Source organism: Corvus hawaiiensis, chromosome 20 (genome assembly GCF_020740725.1).
Source record: "Corvus hawaiiensis isolate bCorHaw1 chromosome 20, bCorHaw1.pri.cur, whole genome shotgun sequence".
In the NCBI taxonomy this organism is placed as follows: domain Eukaryota; kingdom Metazoa; phylum Chordata; class Aves; order Passeriformes; family Corvidae; genus Corvus; species Corvus hawaiiensis.
In genome coordinates, this window is record NC_063232.1 from 2921726 (window position 1) to 2941532 (window position 19807).

General features: G+C 39.6%; 1 protein-coding gene across 2 annotated transcripts in view; it reads right to left on the bottom strand.

Annotated features, from left to right (window-relative positions):
* PPM1E (protein phosphatase, Mg2+/Mn2+ dependent 1E) overlaps positions 1-19807 on the bottom strand; it is a 60663-nt gene that overhangs the window by 18965 nt on the left and 21891 nt on the right. Inside the window, exon 1 of one of the 2 annotated variants that reach the window (XM_048324274.1) lies at positions 8743-8846. The exons of the other annotated variant lie outside the window; for it this stretch is intronic. Coding sequence (XP_048180231.1) covers positions 8743-8831 — 89 coding nt within the window. The 5' untranslated portion in view covers positions 8832-8846. Of the gene's footprint in view, positions 1-8742; positions 8847-19807 lie in introns of those variants that run through there. 2 annotated transcript variants of the gene reach the window in all.

Below are 19807 nucleotides of genomic sequence, written 5' to 3' on the forward strand. Positions count from 1 at the left end.
TAAAAATGTCATTGATTTTTCTCTCTTTGGTGCTCAGTCAGTTTGAAAGTCAGCATAATTCAATATCTTTCTCCTGGTTCCATTAGCAAAGAAAGGATTCCATGCTTCAATCTATGCTGCCTTATTGGAAAAAGTAATTTAATTTTACATCTGAAAGTGTGCCAACATCAGCATAAAAGCGTACACTGTATACATCAGATTTAATTTATGAATTCTGCGTTTTGTCAAGCCAGAATGAGATGCTGTCTAAAATCAATGAGAGTATCCAAGCTCACTCTGAAGGTACTTATATACATTCTTATTATTTCAGATATTTTATGTCCTAGCTGGAGTTTTTGATGATTTCTCTCCTTGCTATAAAATATTAATGACACAGTCTCTAGAAAAGTTCATGTTGCAGCAAACTTGCAGAAGAGTTCAGGCACATCATTTACTTACCACTGATTCATGCCCTGATTTTTTCTCTCTGTTATAAATAAACTTTCACTGATACTTCCCTTAAGAGGAGGGAATATTCCATACAGATCTGATATGTCCAGAAATACAAGTTAAATAAGAATCCCCCAATGCAGAGCCTCTGTTTTATTAGAGATCAGATTAACACACCCAAGTCCTCTGTCAAAAAGAAAAATGCATTTTGCTGTTATAGCTAATGACTTAATTTCAAATAAATGAAATAAAACGCTCCACAGCAACACATCCCCTGCTCTCTCCTGCAGATCATCATTAAGGCAAAAAAACGTAAAATGACTTTTTAAAAAAGGGTGAAGATGGTGCCTGTTCAAACACCCAGCTCTCAGTAACACCCCACAGAGCCAGGCCCCAAAGCTCTGTGCTCCTGTTGTAACATTTGTCTTCATGTAACTGAGAAAAAATAAGAGCTACAGGCCAGGATTTCCAAATGACATTTGATCACTTAACTTCTTTCAACCCACTGAACAAATATCAAATATAAGGCAAAACACACCCCGGAAGATTTATGGCCACTGAGTCAGCAGCGAATGTTCCCTCGCTGCCTTCTCACTGCTGTGCAATGCACTTCATCACACAAATGGCTTGGGTGTTTATGCCAGATGTAAGATTAGATAATTACTCATCCAAGTCCTGGATGTCAACTCTTTTTGGTGGTAAAAAATTTATTCCAAATGCTCCATTTATAATCAGTGGACTTGCAAAAGCATTCTGGTGTTCTGCAGTGATACATCTCGGGATGTAATTCCGTGCGGGAACACGCTGTGTTTGTGCTGTACCAATGGCCTGCCTGATGTCAGCCCTTCCCAGCACGGAATTTTGTGTCTGCAAAATAGGGACAATGCTATTGACCTCTGGAAAGTAATTTCAAAGCCAATGATGAAGTGCCAGATATTATTAATTAAACCTAAAGTGGGGAAGGAGCAAGAGAACAGCAATTCCCATGCACTGATTCCCAGAAAATCCTGCTGCTCTTGTGCACAACATGCAAGAGAAAGAAATTAAAGCAAACATGAATAAACAATGCAGTACCTCTAAAAATAATTTTACAGGCAGATATGTAACTACAAGCAGATTCAAAGATTACACAGTGGGGCACATTAAAGACTTTACTGGAACCTCAAATTCACAATTACTGACATTGATGCCCACGGAACAAGATGCTAGAGGGATAAAAGAGGCTCTATGATTGGGGTGAGTGCTCCTTTAAAGGAAAAACCCTTTAGTCACTCAGAAAGATCCCATCCTAATTCCCACTGTCACTTGTCCTTTGCAGAATTGCAAAGGATAATGGCAGGTTTAGGGGTTTAGGCTTTTTCTTTAAAGGATAATCAAAATGTTTTAGCTATTCTGTTTCACATTACAGTCCCTAATGCATTCTGTTCTACTGAGCCACATAGTTATTTCAGTCATTCTTAATAAATAACAGTTGCCAGTAGTAGTTAAGCCAACAGATCTGAATTATTTATAGTGTTGAGGAAGAGAACAGCAGATAAAATATGTTAGGGCTTTGGGTTGTTCTGGCCTGAACGACACAATGGCAGCCTTTAGATGTTTTTCACCAGGCTGTAAAATATCCTGTTACCAATCCTGGTTTAAAAGATTTCCTAAAGAGGCAGCAGCCAAACGTCCAGCCATCCATCTTCAATAATCACAGTCATGAACAGCAGGTGAGAGACTCTCCCAAATACAGCACTGGCAGAAAGCTCGATTTCATTGGACAGGTTAAATGGCTACTTAGGATTAATCCTAAATTATTATAAATAAGCAGAACTTACTTATTTACATATCATTTAGCATGGATCTAAATCTTCCAGTAAATTATTTAAAATAGTGTCGAATTTAAATGTTTCTCTTCTCCCTTTGCCTATAATCCCCCTTCCATTCAGCTGGAAAAATATCACCTACATTTTACAACGGCAAATCCAACTTCCCATTCCAGGCTGGAGCATGGCAATCCCAGCCCCTGTCACTCCTTTTTAAGAGGCCACATCATGAAACATTGAACACACAGAAAACAACAGGGACAGAAATTATCTTGACATTAACTTGACAAATTATGTTACACACAGATGTTGAGTTTAATGTTCTTTGTAGCTTAAAAGATGCATTCCAGTATCTGTCCAGATGGGCTGCTGGGATAATGTGCCTCTGCTGGGCAGTGCCTGGGTGGAAATTTGTGGGAATATCTGACTTTTCCACCTTGTGCTGACATCACAGGGGACTGCACCAGCGGGAAATTCACTGTACAACAGATTCACAAGGACAATTGTGCCCACAAACGCCAAGGAGAGATTTACACTCAGATGCTGCAGGGAGAAGAACTGGGGGAGTAGTTGTAGCAACATAAGCTTCAACCACACAGTTTTCCTTTTATAGCTCACCTTCCACTTTCTATATGGATCTATTTACAGCAGGAAATGCTGCAAATTGTAGCATCTCTAAGGAGTAAAAAGAATTAAAAAATAACAAAAGAAAAGAAAATCTGGAGAGGTAAAAATCCAACCAGACTTTCTCCTACCAAATACTGATGAAATGGAGGAGGAATAACACTTGGAGGCGATGTCAGGTTATTAAGGCCTCTGGAAGTGGCTCCATGACATGTCAGACTGTAGGAATGAGGCACAGCATCCCAGGGAGGGGCAGGCTCAAGTGACAGGATCTCTGTGCTTCCCTGCTCCCCCTTCCTTGGCTCAGCCTCCCTCCTCTCCCAGTTCCGAGGTTTATTGAGGATCCACACTCTGAGGTTACCAAGGTGGGGAAGATTCTGTGAGGTCCAAAGCTGAGAAATGTGGTTTTCCATGGGGCCAGGCAGGTCCTGAGCCCGTGGAACACAGAGCCTGCCTGCAGTACACAGCTAAATTTAGCTCTTTTTGCTCACAAAGGCTCTAGGAATTGATTCCCAACAAACTGGAGATCAACCCTGCAGTGCTGTGGCCTCTCTCCTGTCCTGGAAGGTACAGGGAATTATTTAAAATTTGGGAGACATGTCTTAAAATTATTCCCAGCCCCATTTAAAAACAAATCTCTGCACATTTTCCAATCACTGTTATAAGGTCAACTGAAAAAAAAAGATCTGTCACCTTTTATAGCTGTGACATTACAAATCTCACCAGATTATGGATGTTGGTTCTTTACCATGGACTTCCAACACTACACAAATTCTCCCACACAAATCCTGCCTATTCACCAAAATTTGGGACTTTGTTTATGCAGCATAATCAGTCTTGTCTTTAAGTCTTATTTGTTGCATTTGATTTTCTATGAGATTAACACCTTCAAATCACCCATTTCAGAGGTGACAACTCTGCCTCAATCCAGTGCAGCTCATGTAAGAATTACCCAACAGCTCTGCTTTCCCTCTTCCCCTCCACAAAGAAGATTGCCAACTTTTCCCCTAAGCTTATTATCAAACCTGTGATCTCTTCAGAAGAGGGACGAGCTCTAAATATAAGAAAGAATCTGTTACATAATACCCTGAGCAAGGAGGCAGCACACAACAGCCTGTAGACAACATGAGCCTGAGTCCATCAAGAGTGGAAAAGGGAGGGAAATCTGTGACATTGCCCAGTGCCAGGCCTTGGGTCCATCCTGTGCAGAGCCAAACCCACAGAGAACATGGAATCATGTGCAAAACTTAAGGGTTTATCTCTGTGGAAGATAAACAAATGCAAACAGGTGACATTATCTGGAAGTTGATTCAGGATGTGGCAGAAATTTACTGAGATCAGAAGAAATCTTCCTCAAACACAAGGAGGACTTGTTTGAAGCTGCCTGAACCCGGATTGTAAATAATGCACTGGTGAGGACTGACTCACCCCCGTGATGAGGAGGCTCAAAGCTGCTTCCAATGGAGCAGTGTCACAGCTCTAATCAGCAGTTAAGAGAGTTCCTCAGGAGCCACACTATCAATTACCCCGGTAATACATATTCAGGGATATGTAAGGATATGCAGGATATGCAGGGATACCAGACAGAGAGAATACAAAATCAAAACATCAATAAAAAATAAGGAACCTTTGGAGACAAATTATTATCTTCTATGTCTACAGTGCTTTGTGCATTCCCAAAGGATTTAGAATCTAAAAATAAATTATTACTTCTACCAGCACTGACATCCAAGCTACCTTGGATGAAAAGCAGCAAATTGCTAACCATGGATAGCAATATTACACAACTGTTTTGAACAAACAGCAAGAAATGAACCATGCTGGAAAGAACAGCAGGACTCTACACAGAAATTGAGGCTAAAATTTAACCAGAATAATGTGAATATTACCTTGATTTTCTACACTTGTGGTGGGATATAAATTAGAACTGTCTGCCTTGATATCTCATCCTCAGTCTCCATCATCCTTCTTTCATCATTCTTTAGCACCATACTGAGACACTGCCTTGAAGGAAAATACTCAACATCTGCAGCTGAAATACATTTTATATATATATACACACACATATATGTATTTAAATATAAGCAATCACCACAGATTCCTTGGGAAAAGGAAGAAGGAAGATTCCTAGAGCAGGTAGAACATCGAAGGTCACACAAACCCACATAGCTAACCCAGAAATTATTAGAACTCTGGGCTAAGTAATGTTTTGAAAATAAATTCGATCAATTCTGTCTCCAAAACACACTATGGTAATGGTATTGGCAGATAAAATCTTCTAACAATGATTAAAAAAATAAAGAAACAAATGGGCCTCTGCAAGGCACAGCTCTGGATTAAGGGCAGCAGTAAATTAGAATAATAATTATATACACATAAAAGAACAAATTCAGGAGGAGGCAATCAAGGAAAGATCAAATACAAGTAGGTTTTCTTAGTTGGAGCAGAGATTTCTGTGAAAGAGTTTAGAGAAGAGCCATGAAAGTGCAAGAATTTTTATTGGTCAACAAAGCACCAAACGTAAAAAATAAAATCAGTATTCCAAATCCACACTGGAAATGACAATGAATTATTTTTGCTGGGTTTATCTGTAAAACACTGCTAATAGCACACAATTGGATCTATCACACGTACAGTCAGGCAGCACCAAGATTCCTCAAGGGCAGAGAGTTTTCAAATCAAAATACAGGTGGTGCACCCGCCTGAGTGAGCTTTTTAATGAGGCATGGAAGCGACACAAGAGACACAACTGCAACGGGTTAGATTGAAAATAATATAGCAAGATAAAACTAAAGATTAGGAACACCAGCTGAGCTCTGAGATAACACAGGAGAAGTTACTGCTAAAGCAAGATTTGAGTTATAATAACCCAGCAGTGGTAAATTGGAAGATGTAACGTGATAGGAGCCTGAGCACTGCTCCCAGTTCTGGGGCTGACAAATGACACCTCTGCCAGCAAATCATTTAATCCCTGCACATCCATCCATCTAGGAGTCAAAGAGGTTTATTGCCTTAAAACTTTGGAAGAATACCATGAAATTTAATTTATTAATACCTGAAAACTATGCTTTAATCCTTGGGCAGAAGGTGCTGGGGAATGACAAGGTATTTACAAAGTTACCACTGCCTCATAAAATATTTCTGTATTTTGTTCAGTGAATTCTCATCTGTTTCTGTCCTGTTTCAGTTCACGATTCCACAGCACTTCTTGACTTAGAGATGTTAAAAAACAATAATGGACTGATGGCAAAACGCTCACTTTTATCAAAACTTGGTGTTTTCTAATATTTAATATGGTTTCTTTGATCAGGGCTGGTTATGTCATCATCAGCCATCCCACATTTTTGCTGAAATCATTCATTTGATTTGTAGATTTTTAGAAGTACCAAAGACAGGGAGACAATCACTTCATTCCCAAATAAAGCTCAGCAAGGCTGGAGCCTGAGCACTGATTTACTTTCACCTGGCTGAGATGGCAGCAAAGGAAAATGCTCAGGAAAATAAAATAGAGACATAAGAAACCACCAAAGAAAATAAAAACTGATGCCCAGCAGAGTGGAATTGACCTCACTCTGCCACTGAGAGCCCAGACAGACCAAGCTCTCTCACCCACAGGGACAGCCTGTGGCAGGAAGGCTGAGAAATCCAATTAGGGAAACTTCCCAGGCTCCCTGTTTCCAGGGATATTGGATTCTTCTTGATATTTAGAAGAACTTGTCAAGAACAATTGCACAGTTCCTCCTGAGCCTTCAGCTCTGAGTCACCATCACATTAGGGAAAGGTGAGCTTCATTTAGACAGCACAGAAGGGTAAATTACCTGGTTTTTTTAAGGTCTCATGTAGCCTTTAAGGGACCACGTTATTTATTTATTTATTTATGGTTGTATTTCTCACATCTTCCCTTTTTTAAAAGAACTATGAGAATGTCATTAATCTTCACAGAGATCAATCATATTCCTGGGCATGAGGGAAAGAGGTTTCCATGTTTGATGGAGAACTTTGTATCTCTGGTACTTTCCTGCAGAAATGGCTTAAAGGAAGAAAGGGATATTCCTTTAGGATTCTTCCTCCTGCAAAATGTATTGCCCCAATCTTCCTAGCAAGGAAACTGGAAAAGCTGAAAAGAAATAATTAGCATTTATAGCCATTTCTTAAACACAGATCTAATCTTGTAAGAAAGAAAATGTCCATTTTGATAGCAAGTTTCATTTAGGCTAAAAAAGGAATATATGTGGCCCTTCAAGTACATGTGTTCAGTTTAATGTGACCTCGGTCAAAAACAAAAGTGAATATTACTGATTTTAACACCTCACTGATCAAAGCTCTTCTCTGATGCAGGGAACAAGAAAAATTAGCAGAGAAAAGAACAGAGGACATGAAAAATTTGCAGGGAAAAGAACAATAAAGTACAATAAGACACATCTGAGTAACTTCTCAGGTTCTCATATCTGCAAAACCTCACCAAGAGAGAAAGAAAGAAATAGAAAGAAAGGAAAAAATTAATGGAATGATTGAGATTAATTTGCCTACTTGCTGCTACAGTAATTAAAGACCTCTTTCTTATCATGAGAATGTCTCAGGCATCCCATTCATGAGGGAGATTGACACACTGATATATTTTACTTCCAAGTTAGAATGGATTTCTCTTCCATTTCAGCCACTCTGGACTATATTGAAGGAAAATAGTGCAGAAGACTGATAAGAGCAAGAAACAGTGAATAACATTTAGTCAGGATTGCAAAGAATTCTGCATCCTGGATCTACCTTTGATAAAGGAGCAAGATGGCAACAGGAATTGGATATTTCTCCTCTCTGTCTTTTCTGTGGATCTTTTCACCCTCCCACATCCCAGCCCTTGCCCACACAATTCAAATCAGCTCTGCCTTGTGTTACCCAAGGATGACAATTAACAGAGACCTCCCAACATTTTCCTTGCACATCCTTCCAGCCAGACCTCTTCCCTCCAAAAGGGATTGTTGTGAAGTGATGGTGCAGAAAAAGGCACGGGATGTGAAATTGTCAGGAAATAGGGGAAATTAGAGGAGTAAAACCCCTGGCTGTACTCCAGGTTGTTCCAATAATCAGTCTATATCTATTTCCTTCGAAGTCTCCCTATTGGAATAAAATGCCTGTTGAAATACCACATTCTTAAAAATCAAAAGCAGCAACCAATTAAAAAAAAAAAAAAGGAAAGTAAACCCCCAGATTTCTCACTCCATGTATTTAATACGAGGTTGTTTCCTGATGAAACCCTTAGTAAGTGGGAGTAGTCAGGGAGACACTTGGATTTACATAAATTTGAGACAGAAAAATGCTGTTAGAGTAAGTCCATGGCACTGCATGGTTGGGATTGAGTCTTCCAGTAGAAATTACTCCAGGCTGCAGACAGACACAGCGCTGAGTCTCAGGCAAAAATTCATAATTAACTTCAGAGTATGTCCTTAAATTCAATCATTGCCCGCCCCTTTACAACATTAGCACAATATTTACAGGTTGTTCATACACAATATGCCAACTCTAAGTTATTATTTTACCTTGCTTTTAAGTCCATTTTATCATTGCCACACAAATTTTAAATATGACTCCATGCCATTCCTGATATGATATGATTTTTACCCTTTTAAAAGGAGCAGTACACATATCACAGCAACACTCAGCAGTTAATATAATTTAATGCAAAACTACACACAATTTTCAAAATGGATAGTGGAATTTATTTAAGAGTTCTGCTAGACTCAACTTGATATAGTGCATCATCATACAGTGGAATAGGTAATAACTTAGGATTTTTTCCTCATAATGGCCAGTAAATTCAAATTCTAATAATTCTTCTATAAGAAATTCATCTGGTAAAGATCCAGGTGAAGCATAAGACACTCACCAAAAGATACCAAGGTTCTCAGCTTGCCAAACGCAGAAGAGATTTAAAAGAATCATCCATTTGCTTTTTTGGCACAAAAATCCCAACATTCGACGAACAATTTCTAAGAGATCCAAGATGGAAATCGCAAGGAGCACACCCAGCAATACCTGGTGAAGAGTTTACCAAAGGGACAGAGAGAAAGTGGCAGAACAAGACCCAGACATGCACCACAATCCTCACAGCCAGACAACTCCTGCGCAAGGTGTGTTCTTCCAGCCACTCCCATCTTTTTTCTGGTTACAATTTCATTTCCCTTTGGGGGAACAAAAAAAAAAAACAAACCACATTCAGATTTGAAAAGAAACGTGTAAGATGAATGTATGAAGGCTTTGGAGGCTGCAATAAAAAACAACAGATGGCTGAAGAGTGCCTGCACGCCCCAGTTCACTCCTGGGCCCCTGGTCCCGTTCCGACGCCAGTGACGCCAGCAGAGCCCCTCCAGTGACTTCCAGCCCAAGGATCACGGATTGTCCCATGTGTGCTGGAGAGGAGAGGCCTTGCACAGGCTGTGCTTCCTCACTCCTCAAGCTGCAGCCATTCCATGCATCCTACAGGATTCAAGGATAATGTCTATTTTCTGATATTTTGTTCTCCAACTAAATTACTTCAGCTGCAATAAAGATTTTAACTTTATGAATGCAAATCAGAGAGCAGTGAGAAGGACCTAAAGTTTAGAAAATGTTGCCCATGAATAAATGATGATGGCCGAGGAAAACACCAGAATTCCCATGGAACAATGAGACCGAGGAAGATTTGATGTTGTTTCCTGTGCTAATGAGGAAGGGATAAACATGATTGACAAAATTAACAGGAGGGATTCAGACTGGGCACTAGGAAAACTTTCCACCTGTAACTCCCATCACCAAGACCTGGAATAGCCTTGCAAAAGGACGTTGTGGGATCTCCACTGCCAGGATTTGAGGTGAGGTCAGAAAAGGAGCTCCCAGGATGGGTTTAGATTTAGTGAGTTCTACCTTGAGGTAGAAACATGGACTCAATGACCTCCTGAGCTGCTTTTCAGCCCTATTTTCTATGGTTTTTCTATTCTATTAAAAACATGTGAAATTTCCCTTAGCTCTTTTCCTTAAAGCAAGGAGGGTAATTCAAGAGACACCGGATCTCCAGAGCATAGTCCTTAATTAATTAACCTCATAACGTAACCTGCAGTCACATTGTGCAGTGTGGTGCACTCCCCCTCCAGCACCTGCCCTACATTCTGGTGTCTTCTGCCTACGGAATGTGGAGCTGGATCACAAAGAGAGTGGTGTGGCCTAACTCTGGGAAATCAATGGGAATCGAGGTGACTAATTAGGAATTGTAATCAGGCCTTTAATCCAAAGCAATAGAAAGACATGCCTTTGGAATCCGATTAGCTGCTTAATAATTCAAAACAGGCCCCCAATAATATATTGACTGCCTGGGAAAAGGCATCTTTTTCTGAGGCCCAGAGTCTCACATTTCCACTGAACTCCCAAGGGAAGAGAAGCCAACCCTCAGTCAAAGCAAAATCCACGAGGCATCTGCACTGGCTGTAACATTTTGGGGTTGTTTTCAGTCAGGGCTGCTCATTTATGGCTGTAAAATGCTACAGGACTGAAGAACCAGCTCTTCTACATCTCTTTGTAAAGAATCATTCTGTAATGATTTCAATTCTTCTAAGACTTCTCTGCCCTATTAAAAAAAATATTTTAAATCATTGTTTTAGGGTAGTATCTCCCACACAGGCAGATCTTTGGGTGCATTACAGGCAACACCCTTTGCTGATCCCCTGCTCTCATCCCAGCTGCTGAGAACCAGAACTGAGAGACTTAATTACTGCACCTTTCAATAAGGATTTAATTTTATTTTTGCTCTTTCTGCTGCAAATGCCCATGAATCAGAGGGTCACTTTAAACACAGAATTCAATTTAATTATACTCAAAGGCATTTTTATCATTAAACAGGTCAACCTATTAAAAAAAAAATACCTTGATTATGAGTAATGGAAAGCCTGGCAGGCAATCCAGGAGAGCTTCACCCTGAAAGCTCGCACACCCATTTGTTTAGATTTGTTTACTAAGCACTGGGCAAGGTCCCACTGAATGAACATGACAGCATTAACTGCAACTGCATTCAATATTTAACTGGAAGTAGATTTTAATGCTTCTTTACTGATTTTGTTTTAAAGGGAATATTTACCAGTATTTGTAAACTGGACTATTAATTTCTAATAAAGGCATGGAATGAGAAAAGCAACACAAGGCCATTGATTGAGAATATGACACTGAACTGGATCTGGCAACATCCTTCCCAAGGTGCAGAGTGATTCCACAGAATCAGGCCCAGCCCTCAGCTAGGATTGGATCCTTTCTCAGGTAGGACACTGTTTTAATTACATGCCAGGCAGGATGTCTCTGATGGACTATCCTCATGTGAACCAGATCTAAATAGAAAAATCCATGCTGTTCATGAAAGCCTTGATGAACAACGTAGAAGAGAGTAAACATTCTGGAGAAAAACCATTCTGGATAGGAGGGAACAGAAGAAAAGGAAAGCTATTTTCATGCTTGGGTCTTTTCAAGGCAAGCATTTGCATATTTTTGCTTTATTTCGTATGCAACTCCGTGTAACATGATTTCTGTGCTATTTATAAGGCTAAGTAGTCAAGTAACTGTGTGTTTTTTATATTCCCTTCCTTTATGCACCCCATTTTCATTAACTGTTTGTTTTCTAACAGTTCAACAGGCCTAGAACTCATCTGTTTATTTAACTGTATGGTCAATACTAATTTGAAAACTGGTTGTTATTTTTAACCACTTGCTGTATGTATAAAAATGAATTAATTCTATTATTTTAAGCTAAAGGCTTTAAAAGGTAATTACACAAGGATGCAAGGCAAGAAGTAAATACAAGTTTTTACTGATTTCCAAAAGGTTCTTACCTTCATCTTTATGTCCTCATGACACAGAAAGGGAATCAAACTGCAGAGATAAAAAGCTATTACCTGAGAGGAGCCTGATTGCAAAGCCAGTTCTTCTCTGGACTCAGAGGCATACGGAACACTTTCCTAACTCACCCAGGATTACTTTATGACCCTGATCACAGATAACCACAAACACACAGATATCTCAAATGGAAGAACTAGAAGCAATTTCTGTTCTTGGAAGAGTCTTTTGCTGATTCATGAAGGTATCCAGACACAAGAGTAGCAGCTCTCACAATCCACAAAGACAACGTGGTATTACCACAACCCTGGATTCTCATACTTCATTTTCAGCTTCCTTTTCTACATAAAATCAAACATTGCACAGCTACAGCACCACAGAACTGTCAGAAAACCAGGACCACATGGATATTTGCCATAAATTGGTTCTTATGGCAGATGATCTCAGAGGTTCATGAGGTTTGGTTTTATCAGGAGAACTGATGCATTATCTTCCTCTACAGACGTTTATTTAAAAAGGGATATATCCAGTTCTTCTCACATCAGTTGCTGGTGTTCCTTTCTCTCCCATGGCCTCGTCTCTCTCCTCTCCCGGCTTTGTAATATGCCCTCAGCTGAGATTGTTACTCTCCTGTCCAGACTGGAAAGAGCAGCAGATTTCCTGGTAATGGATTCATCTGCTGCTCTCTGATGATCTATTTTTGCTCAGATGATTCAATTTAATGTTCCTACAGTGTACAAGGCTGACCTAAGCTCTCTCAGGTGATGACCTAAGGAGTACCATTACCTTCATTAGTCATAAAAAATTTCCAAGATTAAGTCTCTTAAGGAAACAAATCCGAATGAAAAAAAGAACAAGCAGTGTAAATACACAAACTTGCTGCTGCAATGTGACACTGAAGAGGCACTAAAATGTGCTTAATAGTCTCCAGTTAGGTCTCAAACATTCATTTTCCAGGTATTAGGTAGTTGATAATTGTTTGTTTGGACACAAGAGCAAAGACCTTTCAAATGGCACAGCACTTGGATATTTAATTGGAATTCTCTGTAGGAGTTTGCCATATTTTTTTTGTTACCATTCTCACAAATTCCTGAGGTAGCTCTGTAAATAAGGTCACCACAAAGAAATTGGGCTGTGTATGAGCATAACAGAGCAGCACTTGGTTCTTGTGCTGCCTCCTCGCCCTCTTTACTTCTGCATGTGCCCCTTGCAGCCCTTCTGCAGCTCTGTCCGTGAGTTTGGCAGGTGGCAGTGACAAGAATCCCAATGATGTCATCTTTGTCACTCAGCACTTCTGAGGACACCATCCCTGTCACCTCCACAATAATGAGGAGCACACCAAGTGCAACAGCACTTTCCAAATGCTGAACAGGGTAAAGGAGCAATAAAGGCAAAGCAGGAGCAAGGGATAGTGGTGATGGAAAGCCCTAGTCCCCCCTAGAAGTCCAGGAATACACAGATATGTGTTGGAAGATCCGGGATCTGGGCTGTCTTTTCTTGCATTCCATTGGAATTGCAAGTGGTGGCTACTGAGCCCTGCAGAAAATGCTTCATGACCCGAGGAAGTTACAATTTCAATATTGAAATTGTCAGTCAAAAGGAGAGGAAAGAAGGGCAAGAGAAGTGAAGCACTAAAGGCATGAAAAGAATAATGATTTGCCTCCCAGGTTAGTTCCACTCTTTGGGATGTTGATTTCTATTCAAATATTGTTTAGATTGTTATTATGAAATTAGGACAGGTAACAAGAGCAACTTCCAAACACAGAGGTCTAAACCACAACCAAACTGTGCTACAAATTAGCAGCACTCAGAATGATAAGATTTCTAATGAAATATTAGTCTTGCTGCCACATATGTCAATCCGTAAACTGAGGGAAAGGAACACCCAGAATATAAATTGGACTCAAGGCAAAAGCAGCTGCAAAGCAAAAAATGAGCTGATTTGACACTTGCTAAAAAAAAGTCCATTAATCAGAGGAGAAATATTTATGCTTTCAAGTCAGAATACCAGACTCGAAAAGCCAAATATCTGCATAAATCCCTCATTGTATTTCCAGACTTTCAGCCACAACACAACTATTTCTGTGAAAAACGTGATTACACAATTTTGTGTGTGCGTGTTAACAATTAGTGAGAGTAGAATTAACAGATGTCCCACATCAAGACATCTAAAAAATGCCACACAGGTAACATGAAGTATATTTCAAGCTGATACTGGACCACTTATTAAAAACAGATCATGTTTCATGTAATCTAAAAGTGGTAGATATAACCTGCAAGTTGGAATTCATTTTATACTGCGGAATTTCTTCCTATTAAATCAGAGTGGTTCTTTAAAAAGCAAATTATTTGTGATGGGTATTTTTAATGGGAATTTTGAAAAAATAGCCAATACCTAATCTTAAAGTTCTCCTGAATTTCTGTTGCTATAACAACGCATGAAAACCTTTTTCCTGTTGAGGACATCTGTAGCTATTTTTACAGGCAACAGCTGGATTTGTCTGTCTGAATTTCACTTAGTGAAAGAAAAAGTGTTTTATTTGCTGCCTTTGAACAAGCTTTTAATATAATGACAAATGTCAGAGCCCAGCAGGCTCAGTAGCTGAATAATCTGGTATAAAACATGGATTACATGGCAAAACTGTAAATCAAGCAACAATTCGATAAAAAGCAGTGAGTGTCTCACACTCCCCCATGCACAGACACCTCCTCCTCCCACATTTAGCACTGGAACAACAAGGGCACAACAAGTCTTTAAAAATGAGATCTTTGATCTCAGGAGATGCCACCTTTGTACTTGAAATTTGTCTAAAATTTACCAATACAGAAGACCAAGAGTCTGACTTGCAATTTCCTGTAGAACGAGGTGTGTCAGGCACCTGGGAACATCCAGCATTCTGAGCTGCCCAAATCCATCGAAAATGTAACAGCCAACCTTTCTCATCCTTCTCTACAAAACTTTCTCATACAATAAAAGCAGCAAATCAAGTCAGTGATGAACACACAGTTTTCTCCATAAATAACTGAGCTCTCCCAGCACCTTGCAGGATTAGGCTTTGTGTAATCTTGCCCCCAAATTACAGGTATCTGTAAGACTGGAAGGAGAAATTTGGGGTTCAGGCAACCAGGCAACACCCAAATTGGCATTGAGAGAAGGCCATTTTAGTTGAAAACTCCACTTTATGTTGTGCAGGATGTATTTATTAGTATTATTATTATTATTGCACATAATTTAGAATATAGGATCATTAGCACGAATCCCTGGAGTGAATTGTTTGAGGATTAGGGAAGAATGAGCTGTATCCTGATGCTGATTACAAAGCACTGCTCCCATGTGTGGGGAGAGCCTGCTGGAAGCTGCATCACTGCACCTCCAAGCGCAGCAGCCTCCAGTGGTGCAGAGCCTTTCAGAGTACAAGGAGTCACAAAAGGCTACGTGGATTCCTGAAAAATTCCCTCCTGCTGTTTCCAAAAAGACCTGGTACTGATTAACTGAAATCAGAAACAGAGATAGCACAGAGACTCCACTGGGATGTTGCAAATACACAATATATGCGTTACACAAAGACAGGAACTGCACCTATGCTGGGGCGCAGGGTTTAGGAGAATATTTGCTTTATTTTTCAAACAAAAGAGAGGAGGGCATGACATTTTGTGAGCAGGGTCCTGTCTCTTTTTTCTTTCTGACTTTAGCTGTAAATACATAATTACTGTAAATGCATTCAACACCTACACGACTTCTAAACCAGCACAGAACTGTTCCTATTGCATGTGCTGATCAATAATTACCAATTTCATGCAGAGACAGGTAAATTGCCAGTGCTTCACCCCAGGACACTTCATGTTCAGACAGACGCCTACAGTTTAAAGCAACAGTTTGCAACACAAAAGGCAAAACCAGTCTCAAAATTTTTCTTAATAAGTTGCTTCCAGCTGATTGCTCACCACATCAAGATGTACGAGTTCCCACTGCAAAAGTACTGAGTATGACTTGGATGTCAAGGAGATTTACAGCCCAGTGGCAGACAATAGTTTTGTTGACACTTTCTAAGCTGAATTTATTGGAGAGCTTCCTGAAGAGAGGAGAAGCATTCGATTATCCAGTAAATATCAAAGAACATGCTTGGTGCTGCTGTTCGTCGCTTGGACAGGAATTCCAGGCTTTGAAGTGTGACCTTTTGTTCAGGCCTACTGGAGTCTGTGTTTAAATTGTGTGCTGGAGAATTGGACACAGTGCTGAGCTTAGGAGTGATTTCCATGCAGGTTTATCCACAATGCAGGAAGCAGCACAGAAAGTAGAGACTAAAAGGCCCAAGGCAGTAGTTTTTCAACAATTCTCTAACAGAACAAACCAAGCCCTAAAAAAAGATTAAGAGCAGGGATATGAAACAATTGAAATTTAATATCTGAACTCTGCCAGGCTGAGGAGCACCTGGATGCTTTGCTGTTGGTAGTAAGGGAATAAAGGAAAATAACACAGAGAATAAAACTGCCTTGGAATGCAGCCAGGACAAAGCAGAGAAATTCTGTCCCAGGATTCAGGATCCATGTGAAGGCTCACCTGAAGGGCCACTCAATAATTGATTGCTCTGTTGATCTTCAAAATATGAGGCCAACAGACTCAGCAAAGTGTAGGGATGTGACAGGATGGGCAGGGAGTGGAAAGCAACTTATTTGTTAGGATACTGCAAAAAACAAGTAGTTCAAGCAACTTAAAGAATTGGAGAATGACCTTGTGTTAATCAGGTTAGCATGCCCAAGGGAGTGGGAGGGAAATCTCCTTACTTAATAAGATCAGTCTTGATTTTAGAGATAATAGGGACATAATTACAAATTGGTGAGGATGATGTGACCTCCAACCCATCTTTTAAATCCTCATCTCGAGATACTTAATGAACCTAGTGAAAGTGGAAAATGAAATGGAGTAAGGAATAGTGATCAGAGCCAAAGCCTGGTGGAGAAGTCTTCAACAACAACCACACTGAATTTTGAGGAACTGAAAGAAACATTTTAACACCACGTGAAAGAAGATCTATATGCAGCAAAACCTTTTAACACATCCTGTAAAGCAAATTACTTCAATACACTCACACTTTAACAGTGTAGTTTGCAGCTTTAACACACAAAACGAGAGCAAAACACAGAGAAAATGAACTGGTCTTTCTTTGTAGTAACCTTCACACACATCTTCTTGGATAACCTTCCCAAAATGTGGCCTTTCCTGTCTACTATTTATATTTACTGTGGCTGTTACAATGGGTTTTGGAAGTAAACTCTCAGCAATCAATCTTTAGAAACACAACAGGACTTGGGTTTTGCACAGAGGGATACAAACATCTGTAACCCTGCAGGTGCTACCATCTGCTCAGGCATTAGAATTTGTACCCACAAATACAAAACTCTTGCAGGCACTATAAATACCTTTGGTTTAATATTCTTGGTGATTTTATGAATGTTTTAAAAGTTAAAAGCTTATGCACAAATGTTAGAAAAAATACATATGTTAGAAAAGGAAGAGAGAGGTTTAGAATGGGTGTTGGGAAGGAATTCTTCCCTGTGAGGGTTTGAATTGCAGAGAGAGGATTGCTGCCAACAGTGACTGACCTTGAATTAGGCCTCAACATGATAGAAAACACTTGAATTTTCCTCATTTGCAGACCACCAGCATTCAAAACACGAGTGACAATGATCCCCCATGTGCTGAAATTCTGAAAAGCTACCTTTAAACAAAAGGATCAAAGTAACACCACAGCATTAGTAAATCTCTTTACTACTGTTTTTCCAGATGAATTGTTTAATATCAAAACCAAAGAAAAAAATTCTAACCTAGTGACTTCAAGATGACATTGCTCTCTGTTCCCAATTACTATGTGATCCTCAAGCTGAAATCAAAAGTTGCAACATAAATTTAATGCTATTTAAGAAATCTAGGGTTTAAAGAAATTTAAAGCAGAAATAAGAACAGAGGATAGCTTGGGGGGAAAAAGAAATCAGTGGAAAGCCATGAAATTTCTCAGTGTTCCATCCTTCACATCACAAATAATCTCTCTGGAGATATAAACACACTGGGAAAATTCAATTAATGCCTTCAAACTGACAAGAGTGGTTAAAAATAATAAAATTAAGCCTTTTTAATCAGAAAGCATTGCCAAAAGGTGCATCCAGTGAAGGCCAACACTGATTCCAAGGCCTGGCCACTCTGACTGGGAAGGATCCCACTTAATGAGCCCAGAGTGTTCCTAAACCTCCTGGGTCTGTCCTGAGCCATCCCCTCCTGTCAGAGCTCCCAGAAGTGCTGGAAGCTCTTCCCAGATCTCTCTGGCTGGAGGCTGGGTTGCTCTGATATATTTCTATGGAATAATAGAAAAAAAAAAGTGGAAAATGTGAAGATTGCGGGCATGTTCCCTGGAAAAAACATATTTGATCACAGGAAGTCAGCAGCAATCCTGACCTACAAATTCCTTACTAAAAGAAGTTCCTCCCACTGTTGGTTCCAATTTATGCTCATTTTGAGATGAATAAAAAAAAAAAATAAAAGGAGAAAAGAGGGGAAACAAAACAAGTATTTTGTTGAGAAAATACTAAGGCACTATAGAAAGAGTTTTGGTGTTGTTATGGAAACCCAGAAAGCCCAGGCTAGGAAAAAGAAAAGTGAATAAAGAAGCAATTTCAACTGCAAGTATAAACATGTCCTTGCTTCCCGGAAAAAGTCCTTCCAAAGGATTTTGTTGATGCTGCGCATCCAAGCAACTGAAAACTACAAATTCTTCCCCAGAGAAACACAGATATAAAATTTGAAATCCACTGTAACAAAATAATAAACAGGACAAGGAATAAAAAAAACAGATGGAGTTATCAAAGTGTTGTTTTCACACCCACAAAGAAGCAGTTTGCTGAAAATGCAGAAAACTTCAGACATTCTGTTTTAAGTAATCAATAGAGCGGTGGGAAAGGACAGGATTCTGTATTTATCTGGAGAAAAATAGTTCTCTGCTCCTCTCCCACATTTGTATTTGCATTTCATACATTTTGAGCAGGTAGCCAAAGAAATAATTCTGTTCTCTGAACATAAATGACTTATGAAATATTGGTTGTTTTATACAAAGCTACTCTGAATATGCAGAATAGACTGCAAAAATCTCCATTATCTATTAGTCTATAGTGCTTTGCACATGAAAAGTTAATTAAAATATATTTCCTGACACAACCCTAAGTTGCATCAAAAAGAATGGTAATTAAGTGCACAGATATAACCAAGTTTGGCTTTAAAATTCTCATTCTACCATTAGGTAGAATGCTCAATGAAATGGCACAAATCAGTCCTGCTAATGGCATAATGCTCTTATGTATCTGGATAATCTGCACTGCTCAGGTATCCTGGAACTCGTCAGTTCAGGATCAGGATGGATCCTTTAGGGAAGAGCACCCAAAAGTGGCCCTTTCCCTACAGAAGGACAGAGGTGCCTGCACTGAAAACACCTTTCCACTGCTTGAGAAAGAAAAAAAGTGGATTTTTCACTTGTAGCAATGATCATCTGCACATGTAAATCAACAAGAAGACAAGAGAGGGTTTCTCATCAATTCTAAATATTCAGGGGGTAGATTGTCATTGAATCCTCAGCGGTTTTAGCACCAAACATCCTGCCTGCACCTACTGAACAATTACTGCTGCTGATGGAATAATGGGCAGGAAATCAACTGCACACATCCAATAAGCACTTCTCTAAATTAGCTAATCTTTGAAAACAGTTTCTCTTCCTCACCAAAACAAAACACCAAAAAAAATCCCCCAAGGGCAGCAGACCACAGAGTTCACATTATGGACCCAGTGACTTCTAAATTCATTCTGGAAAGAAAACCATTTTTACTGCAGCCATCCATCACTCACCCAGCTCAGGAGCTTTTTACTCCCTGCAGGGCAAAGCCTCTTCATCCTCACTTCTGTCATTTTAAACCACAGAAGGGAACAAATCACACACCTCAGACTAGGGGGTTATTCTTTCTTAGACCAAATTTTTAAGTCATTTTGTGGCTGGGAACTCTGAACTCAGGGATCTGAACTGTGCTGACAGTAATGGTACCAGTTAAGGAAAATCACT